Source organism: Salvelinus fontinalis, chromosome 17 (genome assembly GCF_029448725.1).
Source record: "Salvelinus fontinalis isolate EN_2023a chromosome 17, ASM2944872v1, whole genome shotgun sequence".
Classification (NCBI taxonomy): Eukaryota; Metazoa; Chordata; class Actinopteri; order Salmoniformes; family Salmonidae; genus Salvelinus; species Salvelinus fontinalis.
Genome location: NC_074681.1, coordinates 29,846,733 through 29,860,921, shown reverse-complemented (window position 1 = coordinate 29,860,921; position 14,189 = coordinate 29,846,733). Strand labels below are relative to the sequence as shown.

The 14,189-nt window shown below is 43.4% G+C and overlaps 1 protein-coding gene across 1 annotated transcript in view; it reads right to left on the bottom strand.

Moving 5' to 3' along the window:
- Positions 1–14,189, bottom strand: part of LOC129814126 (laminin subunit gamma-1-like) — a 78,730-nt gene that overhangs the window by 25,755 nt on the left and 38,786 nt on the right. The window contains exons 2-7 of the mRNA XM_055866954.1: positions 10,388–10,692; positions 6,923–7,053; positions 2,868–3,037; positions 1,946–2,134; positions 958–1,075; positions 480–578 (exon numbers count right to left, since the gene is read on the bottom strand). Of these exons, the coding sequence (XP_055722929.1) occupies positions 480–578; positions 958–1,075; positions 1,946–2,134; positions 2,868–3,037; positions 6,923–7,053; positions 10,388–10,692 (1,012 nt within the window). The remainder of the gene's footprint in view (positions 1–479; positions 579–957; positions 1,076–1,945; positions 2,135–2,867; positions 3,038–6,922; positions 7,054–10,387; positions 10,693–14,189) is intronic.

Genomic DNA, 14,189 nt, shown 5'->3' with positions numbered 1-14,189 from the left:
TGGGTTATTTTGTCTCCTTCGCTGCTAGGGGAGTCATGCTGCCTGTCTAATTCTATTTTACACACATACGGAGCATTCTTTCATTGAGAGAGAGGTACTCTCCTGTGTGTATCTGTGTTTCTGTGTGTCACGGGCTGCCTTTAAACCTCAAAATGTCATAACAGAAGAGGAGCTGAAATGCTTCCCAATGAACAATACCGTAAACTGTGTTGCACTAGCTGACTGGAGCCAACTCATATTTCACTGCCAAAGTGACAGTCTTTCGTAACCCTGTTTCATTCTAAACCCATGAAAATTCAACAATTCCCAGACAAAGACAATCTTTGTCTGAAAAGCCACCTTGTTAGAGTGTATTTTCGGTATAAGGAAATCATGTTTGTGTGTGTACTGTGCCTCTGTGTGTGTGTTACTGTGTGTGTTACTGTGTGTCTGTGTAATGAATCCCTGTGGCGGAGAGAGCGAGTGGGTCTGACACTGACCTGTCACAGTTGAAGCCCTCCACGTTGTCCTTGCACTGGCAACGGCCTGTCTGGACATCACACTCCTGTGTGCTTCCAGAAGGGTTACAGGAGCAGGCTCTGGAGAGAAGAGGAGTGGGGGAGGGGAAGGGAGAAGAACAGCCATTCACATAAACAGCATGGGTCTGATAACCACTATCTATTCTAAAGCAAGCCTGCTGTGAGCCTGTTTATCTAAAAGGACCATTGCTGGCCTGACACACAACTACATCCCAAATGGCATCCTATTCCCTATATAGTGCACTACATAGGGAGAAGGATGCCATTTGGGATACACCCTAAGACTGACCGCCTCCATCTCACTCCCAAATAAACACGTGAAGAGCGAACAATAAATAAATAAGAACAAATCATCATAAAACATTAAGATTGTTTGATTTGGAGCAATGCAAATATAAATATCACAAATAACAAGAGTTATTGGCTTGGTGGTATATACCTGCAACCTGCTTCGGTCAAGGTGTGGAAGCCAGGTTGGCAGCGGTCACACTTGTCCCCCATCACACCTGGTTTACAGCTGCAGCGTCCTGTGTTGTCACACTGAGTGGCCAGAGAGCCTGGCAGTAGAGAGAAAGAAGCACAGATCAACATCAGTTCAGCATTTCAACACACATGTGAACGATCATTGTTAAACAGCCCAGACAATTCACACAACATGTGGACAATCTTGTTCGAATAGCCTGTAATGGGATCTGGTGGTGTCCATGTCGCAATTGTTTTGCGGTGGTTTTCAAGGGTAGCATATGTGGTTATAAAGGAATTATGAAACTTAACATACTGGTGACAACAGATTTAACCTATTAAGACTTGCGTTTTGTCTCTCAATCCAATAAAACGTTAACCCACAGCACTACAAAACACAGACTGTCTTCAGACTGTATATTGTTTTACCCAATAGAAAGCAGCATCGCATTAGTGGAAACCAAGACTGTTCTCAGGGCAGGCCTGGTTGTAGTTAGATATGTTCGAGTCGCATCTGGGACAATTTTAGCATTTTAGCCAACCCTAGCCCGCCACAAAACATGCCTTGCTAATTCTCCTAACCTGCTATGAAAAGTAGCATCTGCTAGTCAAAACAAACAGACTTTCCCTGAGATCAGTTTTGGTTTCAATTAATGCAATACAGCCAATATAAACAGTAAGTATTTAATGATACATTAAAACTTGTGGTTCATTGCTCAATCCAATATAAAGACAAGGGCAGTCACTTCACAACAAAGCCTGGCTTCATACTGTACTTATCTTCTTACCCCAATAGAAACAGGAAGGTTCCGACCCAAATGGCACCCTATGTCCCAAATAGTGAACTGCACGGCTCCTGTCAAAAGTAGTGCACTATATAGGGAATAGGGTACCAATTGGGACGAATCCCTCTTTTTACCCCAATAGAAACAGTAAATACGCAATGGTATAGTCCAGACACTCACCCACTGGGTTGCAGCTGCAGGGCAGGCAGCGGTTGCCAGATTTGTCTCTGTAGTGGTTGTCCAGGCAGCGCTCGCAGTTAGGCCCGTCTGTGTTGTCGGCACAGTTGCGACAGTGTCCTCCGTGGCCAGTGGCACGGTACAGCTCAGGGTCGAAGTAGCACTCTGCACTCTTGCCATTACAGTTGCACTCTGGGACCACCAGAAAAAGTAGATATTAGCTTATCACATACAAATGTATAGGACAATGTGTGGGTGGGATCAACATATGTGTATATGGGGAGGGAGCAGTAGAACTACTGACTAATGTGATTTTAAACCGCTGGATTTAAGAGTGGGAAAAGCTAAAAGCAAATTTTCCATGCCAGGCTTTGGTAAACTAGTCATTAGTTTATCCCATACAGTTAAGGACAATGCATGGATGGGTTCAATGTAGAGGTACTTACTGTATACAGGGAAGGTGGTGGTAGAGCTACATAGTAATCTGATTGAAAGCTAATTTCATACTGAACCTTCCCTGCAGTTAAAGGAAGGTAATTTCATTTGGCACATTTTCCATATCAGGTGTACTTTTCCCTAAGTGGTCTGCTGGCAAAGTTTGGTTTTAGGAGACAGATTATGTGGCCTGGAGCAGATTGAGGCAGTGTGGGCGTGAGAAGTGTGGTGTGGACTGTTCTGAACAGGATTAGTCACACATCTGCGGTATGATATGAATGTCTGCCCGGCCTGCACAGAAACAGGAAGGATCTCTTGCTATGGGACTTATGCAGACACTCATGGGTTGTGTCCCAAATTACATCCTATTCTCTATGTAGGGCACTACTTTTGACCAGGGCCCCTGACCAGGGCCCATAGGACTCTGGTTGAAAGTAGCGCACTACATAGGGAACAGGGTGCCGTTTGGGAAAGCATGGGACTGACTTACGCAGACACTCGTTAGGGTTATTGGCTGTAGCTCGCCTCCAGGGACGGTCGTTGTAGAACGGCTTGCACACATTGCAGTCATCACCCTCTGTGTTGTGCTTGCAGTTGCAAACCGGCTTGTCGAAGTCGTTGTTTTTCACACACTCACTCGCATGGCCGTTGCACTTGCACCTGGAACAGCGGAGAACAGTCTGTTAGTCATCGTGAGAGTTACAATGCACAACTCAAACATCTGGTCCGTATTCACAAAGTGTCTCAGAGTAAGAGGATCAAGTTCCCGCTGTCTATGTCATCTTATTCATTATGATGTAAAAGGCAAAAACTGATCCTAGATCAGCACTCGTACTCAGACGCTTTATGAATATGGTCCTTTGCACTGGTCTTAGAGGACCTGACCGTAAGCATCAAATGGAACTCAGTTAGTGAGTAATGGACGTAATTACTTGGTTAAGCAGTTCAAATAGTCCAACCATGCTGTGTATCAGTGGCACTTATCTTCAGTGTAATCATATGTCAGCACAGGATAGTAGCATGATTACAGTGTTTCCCCTATATTCATTTAGCAGTAGCGCCCCACCTATTTGGCTAAATTGCCAAAATCTCGCACTATCCCTTTAAGATCAGAGTGCCAACTTTAAACTTATATTGCTAGCAATCAGAGTGAGTAGTGGCACAAATGACAGCACAGCCACTGCTTGCTCCTCATCGTCTCCCTACAGGGGAATCACTGGATTATATTTACAGTAATCTACAAATAAGTGTTCATTCATCCACATTAGCATGACAGATAGCAGCAAACTTTGCCGTTGACTCCAACTTGCTATAACAAGTCACTTTACTCCTGGTATGGAACGGTCTTCATTTTGATAAATCAATCATACTGTAAATATTCTAGCACCCCTAATAAAAAAATAATAAAAATATATATATTCTAGCAAATCAGATGTTATTTATCACATGCCCTGAATACAACATGTGTAGGTAGACTTTACAGTGAAATGCTTGATTAGGAACAACAGTAGAGAGTTAAATAAAAAATAAAAAATACACAAGAATGGAGCTACATACGTACCAGTACCAGAACAATGTGGAGCTACATACAGGGAGTACAAGTACCAGATCAATGTGGAGCTATATACAGGGAGTACCAGAACAATGTGGACTACATACAGGGAGTACCAGTACCAGATCAATGTGGAGCTATATACAGGGAGTACCAGTACCAGATCAATGTGGAACTACATACAGGGAGTACCAGTACAATATGGAGCTATATACAGGGAGTACCAGTACAAGATCAATGTGGAGCTACATACAGGGAGTACCAGTACCAGATCAATGTGGAACTACATACAGGGAGGACCAGATCAATGCGCAGGGATACGAGGTACTTGAGGTAGATATGTAAATGACGGCAGGATAAAGTGACTAGGCATACCGATTGAGAACAACCGTAAAATACAGAACAGCGTAGCAGCAGCAAATGAGTGCAAAAGTGTGTGTGTTTGTGTCGGTATGTGTGTGTGCGCACATATGTAATGTTTGAATGTGTGAGGGAGTGACAGTGTAGTGTGTGAGTGTGTACATGGTGTGTATATAAAGTGTAGTGAGTGTTCGTAGGGTCAGTGCTAGATAGCGTCAGTGCAGATAGTTCAGGTACCATTAATTGACTATTTAGCAGTCTGGCTATTTAGCGGTCTTATGGCTTGGGGGTAGAAGCTGTCTTAGAGCCTGTTGGTCCAAGAGCCAATGCTCTGGTACCGTTTGCCGGATGGAAGCAGAGTGAACAGCCATGGCTTGGGTGGCTGGAGTGTTTGGCAATTTTTGGGGAATTCCTCTGACACCGACTCATATGGAGGTTCTGGATGGCAGGGAGCTCAGCCCCAGTGATGCACTGGGCTGTCCTCACCACCCTTTGTAGCGCTTTGTGGTCAAGGGCAGTGCAATTGCCAAACCAAGCAGTAACGCAGCCTGTCAAGATACTCTCAATGGTGTAGCTGTATAAATGTGGATCTGAGGGCCCCATTCCAAATCTGTTTAGCCTCCCGAGGGGGAAGAGGCACTACCGTGCCCTCTTCACGCCTGTGCGGGTGTGTCTGGACCATGTTAAGTCCTTAGTGATATGGATGCCAAGGAACTTCAAGCTCTCGACCCGCTCCACACCACCCTGTCCATGTGGATGAAGGCGTGCTCTCCCCCCTTTCTCCTATAGTACACAATCAGCTCCTTGGTCTTACTGACATTGAGGGAGAGGTTGTTGTCCTGGCTATGTCTCTGACCTCCTCCCTGTAGGCGGACTCATCGCCATTGGTGATCAGGCCTACCACCGTCATGTCGTTGGCAAACTTGGTGTTTGAGTGGTGCGTGGCCACGCAGTCGTGGGTGAACAAGGAGTACAGGAGGGGACTAAGCACACACCCCTGAGAGGCCCCCGTGTTGAGGGTCAGCGTGGCGAAGATGTTGTTGCCTACCCTCACCACCTGGGGCCGACCATTCAGGAAGTCCAGGATCCAGTTGCAGAGGGAGGGGTTCAGTCCCAGGGTCCCTAGCTAGGTGATGAGCTTGGAGGGGACTATGGTGTTGAACACTGAGCTGTGCATGCTTCTCATAATAGCTATTACTTTTTTTGTTGTTATTTTTGGACTTGTATTAGTCATTTAATTGACAAAGTTATTGTACTGCATCATTGAGGAGATTTAGCAAGAAAGCATTTCACTGTGCCGTATGCACGTGACCAATAAACGTTTGATTTGATCTACCAAAAACACACCACTATTTGTAGCTTACATTATGTTTGAGAGTCATTACTCTAAGTGTGTGTTGTTGGGAATCACGAATACACGTCATTTATTTGAGTTACTGAGTATTTGATCCATCCTCAATTACATCATTAGTCAAATCAATTTTGGCACAGGGAGAGTTTTATTTGCCCTGATAACTCCCTGGTGTTTACCCAATTCAGAAAGGCTGCACCTTCTCCACCTGAGACACTTCAACAGACCCCCTCCGAACAAGAGAAGAATTGCATGGCAGCCACCTTTGGGTATTGTTTCAGGTGTTACTTGGCAGCGAAGTGTGGAAAAAGTGACAACAGGAAGGAAGACACTACAGCACTAGGGACCTATTAAGACTAATAGGCGGTTTGTTCATCTAGAAAAACAAAGCCAACCTCCCTCACGCTTTTTTCCATTTTGTAGTACGTGTAATATCAGTCAAATCCATTTCTTACTCATAATATACAGCTGGTGGATGTGATGACGTCGCTGACTGGTGGACAGTGAACTTGGTGCCCTGACAGGTAGAGAGTAGAACTACTACACCCAAGCTTGGCCCGGCTTGGTCCTTGGACTCATCTCTGCCGTCATATTGGGGACTGCCCCATTCCAGTCTCCGTGCACTGTAATCCAGCACTCGCAGGCAGGAATGCAAAGAATGCGGCTGTGTAATGGAAATCTGCTCCACATTTCAAACAGATTGAGGTGAAAAGACACTGCACCGGCAAGGGGGCAGTTTAACACTTGTTAATACGTGTCTGATCCCCCATTCTCTTCTGGCTTTTCAGTTCTGAATTTGGGAGGGATTGTTTTTTTGGATTCTCGGTTGAGCCACTGAGAATGAACCCACACAATGTAAAATGTGGCCAGATAAGTGATATGAAGTTGATCTGAAGTCAACAGACTACACTACTTTAGATGAATGATTCAACACCCAGACAAAAACATCTTTGTTGTCAGCACTTGATGTTTGATAATGAATGATTTTTTCTTCACTCCAACAGAGCGATTCCTATTCTTGCAGTTATTCCAGGACATCATACCAAAAAAGTATAGAGTGAACATGCACTAGAGAAAACATGCTGTGTGGTTAATAGACAGGGCCTCCTTTAAAGGAATATAATACGATTTTGTTGCTATTTTCACTTATGTTATAATTTCTAGAAGAGACAAAAACAATGGCATTGGTCAAATAAAAAAATGCAAACAAGGGAAAAGCCAGGCAGTGGATGTTGACAACAGTTGTTGGAAGATAGCACAAAACTGAGGGAACTGCTCTCACCTTCCTCCCACTGCAAAGTCTGAGATAGCGTAGTAATAGGACTTTAGGACCTTGGGATCATTGAAAACTTCATCTCCAAATGTGTTGAGCCTGTTCAGGGTCACTTTGATATCTGTGGCTGTCACCCATTCCTGAAAAGAAAAAAGACAAATGGACAGTGTTAAAATACAGCCAGGTCAGACTCTACAAATATGTCTGCCAGGCTTTGCCTGCTAAATATGTTTGGAGAGTTATTCATTTACAACGTTCCTTGACGGACGAGAAAAGGGAGAGGGTTGAAGAGTCCAAAGTTAACTGCACAATAGGTGTGTTTGACTTGAAACTAATTCTTATCCTGTTGAGAGTTTCTATTTGAAATGGGAGACAAAACCCTATCCCTGGTCCTAGCGCAGCTGTTTAGAAGAAAAAAATGAATACAGCAAAACTAATCTAAACCAAACCTCCGAAATTCTCGTGAAATCAGACTGGTCCCAGAATCAGAACAACATATCGAAAGCCTTTTGTTTGCTTTCTTAGAATTACAGCAGTAGAGGACAAATCTGGAGTGAGCACCGGAAGATCGCTCAAGGAGTATTACCAAGAAAGTTGGAAACCATAGCTCAAACTCTGTTAAAAAAAAATAAAAAAAATAAAAAAATAAAAAGTCTATCCTGTTCCACACATGGAGGTTTATAATATATAGTCTGTTTCACATTTAACATTGTAACACAATGTTCTCAATATTTCTGAAGAGGAGTTGTAAACGCAGCCAAGTCAAGTGTGTATCATCTCGCTTGCACATGCTAAATTATTTGCCAACAAACATTCTGCAGAATTATTGGGAGCCTAACTACTACCAGTAGACGAATGAAAAACATATTTCAGGATAGAGTTTTTGCTGACAACAGCTCCAATGTTTTGCCACTTATAGCCTAACTCGACGAGAAGAGTCCGACACATCCATAGGGCAGCAATGAGTCAAAGCAGGTTCCGTCTGTCTCAGGCACAGGGCCAATGGCTCTCCTGGTCGACTCCTTAATTGACTTCACTGGCACTATCTCATACATTTCCAACTGTATCCAGGCAGACATTTAAAGCTGGATGAAAATATAATTTCCTCCCCCAGTAAATTATCTTGAGACACCTGTGGGCTATATTTTCTATGTACAGAGTGAGTCTGTGTGAAAAAGTTTTGGTTGATTTTTTTGTACGAAAATGTTCGCTATCCAATATTAAAGAATCTTTAACAGTTATTCAAATATTACCAAGCGAGAGACTTAACAAATAAACTATCCATGGAACGTAGCCCTGTGACGCCTCAGAAAGGTATCCCTTCCAAAGAGTGAGAAAGTCAAATATGGAAGTGTATAGTGCCAGAGTGAAATGTGTTAATTTGTTAGAGGTAGAGTATTCTGCATGAAAAGTTAGGGTATTCCACACAGGTAAAAAATAGCAAGATCAGCCAACAGCAGATAATATATCAGAAATTACCAGGCTGACTACTTCTCATAAGCAAAAAGGCAGTTAGCCTACATCAATATACACCCTTTAGAAGTAGCTTACAGATTCAAATTTCTTACATGAACATAGTAAGACCCTTTTAAGAAATCCTGCTACGACCTCCGATGACCCATCAAACAGGCAAAGCATCAAGACAGGACTAAGATCAAATCCTCTGATGCTTGTCGGATGTGCAAACTATCACGGATTACAAAGGGAAACACCGCCGCGAGCTGCCCAGTGACGTGAGCCTACCAGGGGAGCTAAATATTTTCTATGCTCGTTCGAGGCAAGCAACACTGAACCATGCATGAGAGCACCAGCTGTTTCGGACAACTGTGTGATTTCGCTCTCCATAGCCGATGTTAGTAAGACCTTTAAACAAGTTAACATTCACAAGGTCGCAGGGCCAGACAGATTACCAGGACACGTACTTAGACCATGCGCTGGCCAGCTGGCAAGTGTATTCGCTGACATTTTCAACCTCTTCCTGGCCCAGTCTTTAATACCTACATGTTTCAAGCAGACCACCATAGTCACTGTGCTTACAAACGCCAAGTTAACCTGTCTAAATTACTATTGGCCCATAGCACTTACATCTGTAGCCATAAAATGCTTCTAAAGGCTGGTCATGGCTCACATCAACACCATCACCATCCCAGACACCCTGGACCCACTAATTTGCATACTGCCCCAACAGATCGACTGATGACGCAAGGCTCTACAGAGGGTGGTGCGGACAAACCAGTACATCACTGGGGCTGAGCGCCCTGCCATCCAAGACCTCTATTCCAGGCGGTGTCAGAGGAAAGCCCAGAAAATTGTCAATGACCCCAGCCACCCAAGCCATAGACTGTCCACTCTGCTACCACACAGAAAGCGGTACCAGAGCGCAATGTCTGGGACCAAAAGGTTCCTGAACAGCTTCTACCCCTAAGCCATGAGACTGCTGAACAGTTAATCAAATGGCTACCTGGACTAGTTGCATTGACCCTTTTTTGCACTGACTATGCACACTCACTGGACTCTACCCACACACTCACACATCCTTACACTGACACTCCAACACATACACACACGCCGCTGCTACTCTGTTTATTATCTATCCTGATTGCCTAGTCACTTTACCCCTACCTACATGTTTCCTCAACTACCACGTACCCCTGCACATCGACTCAGTACTGGTACTCCTTGTATATAGCGACATCATTATTATCTATTTTGTTACTATTTAATTCTGCATTGTTGGTAAAGTGCTCGTAAGTAAGCATTTCATGGTAAAGTCTGTTGTATTCGGCGCGGTGCATGCAACAAATACAGTAGTTTATAACCTACTGGTTAGGCTATACAATCTTACTGGAGTCATTTGGGTTTACAGTCTGATGTAGGCTAGTAGACTCCCTGGGCTTCGTCTGGAAACACACACAAATTCTCACTTGCTGAAAGCAATGCGCAACAAACATTTCCAGCTGTGCCTCTTAAGAGCCAAATTCAATCAGTACTGTAGTGGGAAATCTGGAGGCGTCACCTAGCAACCTGTTGCAATACTTGGCACTGGTCAGGTTCTCACACTTTCCCACCTGAACTAGTGTGCTACTCCCTTCCACTGGGCATGCCTGCCAACAGCAAATGTCAAGGCCAGGGGCCAACTTATCATTACTATGTCCACCTGCTCTTCCACATCATTGATTTCTTCAACGCTACTGATATAAGATGTACTACTAACTCTGTGCCTCAGACAGCCCTGTAAAAATAAAACAAAATATTAACAGCCACCCAGGGACACACAAGTATGGGATATCACACATATGGACCTGGATCAAGAAGCATCACGAAGTTCCTATATCAAGGTGTCTAGAACACTATAAAAACAGCCGTTTTTTTACCTGTAGAACTGAGCTTGAACATACAGTATTAGAGACGATCACACAAAGTTATTTTATCTAGGTTTCTCAAATCCTATAAAACAACTTAGGTTTTTTTTACCTGAAGAACTGGGCTGTTGTCAAAGTTGTAAGCACTGGGTCGGCCCTCAAGGGTGGAGAAGGCCACGTTTCCTCCGGTCAAGGGTGAGATGTCACTGAACTCGTCGGTGCAGAGGGCCTGCTGTTCGTCCTCTCCGGTGCGGATGAAGCCCCTGTTGAACTTCTGGTAGGTCTTCTCACAGGAGCCACTGTAGTACTGGTAGGGCGTCCATGGTCCATCCTCACTTGTGCGCTTGTAGATGGCGAAGCTCTCTGGGCGGCTGGTGTGGAACTTGAGTCGCACGTAAGTGATGTCAAAAGCCTTGCCTGAAGAACCAAAAAGAAACATGAGATAATTGATGCCAAAAGCTAAATCAGTCACTAAAAGTCAGTTTACAACAAGTCTTTTCCAGATGCATTGTTGGTTTAAGGCAAGACAAAGGAGGATTTCCAAAGGTCTCCAGTGTCCTCCAGTAATGGTAGAGGGCCTTTCGAAACCTATTTGGCATGTCTGAGCAGGCTAGGAGTGGTAGGGGGATGAAAACCAAAATCTATCTGCTAAGAGCTTGGGGAAATGTTATGGGGACATTTTTTTTTAAAGAAATGACAATCTTTCAACATGGCTACAGGGGGTACAGTTTACTTTAGCAAATAAATTGCTCTCTAAACCGAGCTGCAAATACAAACATATATACAGGAAACATTGTGGCACAAATATAGGTGAAGACATGTAGCTCACAGATAATATAGATTTCTCAATCTGTTAATTTCCTTCCGAGTAACTGTTAATGCATGTTGTTGCAGTCACCATGACAATGAACTTCCTGACTTGAGGGACCTCTTAACCCAGCAAGCTTTGTGATTCAAGGTTAATCTGAAAGCAATATATATTTTACTGCAGGGTGTGAGCTGGTTGTCATGATGTCCACCTGATGTCCAACCATACCTGATGTCCAACCACATGATGTCCAACCACATGATGTCCAACCATACGTTACATTGAGATTAAAGTGAACTGTCAAGTATGCTATGTTCTGGAGTGCCTGCTTTGGCCCTGTGTGAGTCTCCAACTCAAACATGACTGGTACAAATTTGACCTCAACTGGGCTGTGAGTCACTAAACTAGGTGTGGACTTCAACAGGTCTGCTTCAACACACAGAGAAATCTTTTAAAATTAAATCAAAACAGTAATACAGTTATGTAGATTATTTGGGTTTATATCCATTAGCTCATGTTCAATTTCTCCTTATAAATCTAACCAAGTAGAAAGAAGTTAAACTTTACACTGAGAAAGATGCAAATTAAAACATGGGGGGGAAAAATCTAAAATCTAAGTGCAACGAGACATAGACATGAATAACTTCAAGCTCAACCAATTTGGCCAACTGAGAATTTTTCTGACCATTTACAACTAATTTGCCTACTTTTCCCACTAGTCACTTCCACTACAATGCACAGGCATGACACCAGAATAACTGAATGTGAAATTCTGTGAACAAGCACATCTTAAGAGGGTTGGAGCAGCAGGGAAATCATACTGGGAACAGACTATCATTGACATCTAATTTCTAAAACCACCCCACATCCTCGCAAACAAGACAAACAGCATCTGTTGGCGCAGCAATGAAGTGGCAAGCACAGGGCCAAACAACAAAGGGCCCCTGGTCAACCCAACATAGAGGAGCCCACTCAGTGGAGACAAAGGAAGCCTCAACACTGAATACAGGTGGTCAGGCAGTCACTAGAGACTAGTAGTCTAGTTCACAGGCAGGGCAAGTCCTAAAGATAATGAGCAAAGGGCCATGAAAATCACGGTTTACCTTTGAACAAGGACATGGTTACTCTTTGGCAGCTGGGATTTTAATAGTCTTTGGTGGCCAAAGTTGGTTCTTAGTACATTCTCAACCAAAATGAGTTTTACAATATGTTGTGGCTGTCACTGGAGGCTTAGTTTTAGGTATCAAGCCTGAGATGCATTCTTTCACTGATTGGCTGAAACTGTACAAAGTACAGTATACACATAGGCTACCAGGGCCAGCTACGCCCTTTGAATCTGTCATTTCAGTAATGTAATAACCTTCAATAGTGAGCAGGAGTAGCTGACAATTCATTCTTTACTATGTCTAATTGTAGTTAAATATTGCACATCTTTAATGCAATTAAAGTTATGATAGAGCTGATGCACTTAAAATGGCCAATAATACTCAATGTAAAAGTTGATTAAACACCATTTTCAGTTGTTAGAATTCCATTTATGTCTCAACTAATCCGAAGGAGACTTACACAGGAGAGTAGCTTCATTTGAAATTCATGAATGGCAGTGTTCCATGGATTTACCAAGTTTTCTGGCCCAGAGCTGTCTAGCATAAATCCAAGAGGAATTCCGTCTTTCCTTAGAGAACAATCGGTGTATTGAGAAGCAAAATAATAGTACAGTCGGAGAACGCAAACAAAGGGCAGGCTGTGGGGACCCCTTGTGTTCCTCCTCCTCTTCCTCCTTTTTTTTAAGGCTTAAAAAGACGCAAGATAAAGACGAAGGTACAGACAAGTCGGTTAACTGTGGGGTCGTTTTCCACATTAGCAACAGTGGGGGTCGGCTAGGGTAGGGGAGTTGTCAGATTTACAATCTACAAAACTCCTTCCACATCAGCCACCATGACGAGCTTCGGAAGAGCTATACTGTAATCAAGAATTAGCCTTAAAGAAATCTCCAGAACTCTGATGCTGTAGCCTAATACTCAATTAACTGGTATTGGTTAACCCGGACTTAAACCCTACCATTGTTAGACACTAACCCCATTAAACACTTTTCAGGACACCCACCTTAGTAAGGTTTTAAATTATAAGCCACTCTTGTGAGTTACAGCAGAGAACTAAAGGAGGGGACTTCAGCCATGTGTGCACCTGTCCACTCCTCAAACATGTTCTAGTTGAGTGAGGCTGTGACATGGTGGTATGGTGGTGGTGATTGGGGGAGGGGAGGTTGAGGGGGAACTGGCTGGAATGTGCTTCCGCTCGGCAGAGTGACGCCAGTGAAGTGGATGGCTGACGAGAACCAGAGAAAGACTTGGGAGGGAGAACACCGTTTGGGGAAATGGTCTGTGTTGGGAGGCAAATATTTATTGTTGAAATGTGAGAGAAAGCTCGTGACTGTTCCTAAAAGTGGATCGTCTGATCAGCAATTATCTTCAAAAGTTCTGCAGAAGAACAACAAATGAAGCATTGATTGAATCTGAGAATTCCTACCTGTCTTTAGTGGCTTACAATTGTTTAATGGCAATAACTGAACAAGGACTTTTTAAAACATACTTCGAAGATTAAATGTAATATTCAGCGATTCGTGTAAGTACAAGTGAATTCCGCTAATAAAAATGCAGCTTATATAACATATATTCCGACGATCAAAGATGCATTCGGCTGTTTTAGGAGTAAGCGTGAAATCCACATTCCCAAACATTCTGACAAGCCACACTGTGGTTTCCTAGGGTCTCTAACATGTCATTAGAACACAATGTGTGTCACCACAGCAAGCTTGGACATGCATTTCTAGTTACATTTGATAGGCCTACCCGTTGAACACAAAACAATAACCCAATGAAAAGACCAACGTTTTTCTACCAACAGATCCAGGACCTTTATGTAGATAACTACCAAGGGGGATATTCCAGGGGGTGAGCAGGGGGTCTTTGAAAAGGTAGTAAATTCATATCATAGCATGCAGTCACTGTCAAAACGTTTAAATATCTTTGCCGAGCTCATGGCCAGTTAATCACATATGCTCAAAAGCAGTGAACGGTCGAAGAAAAAAATATTGCTTTTCCCG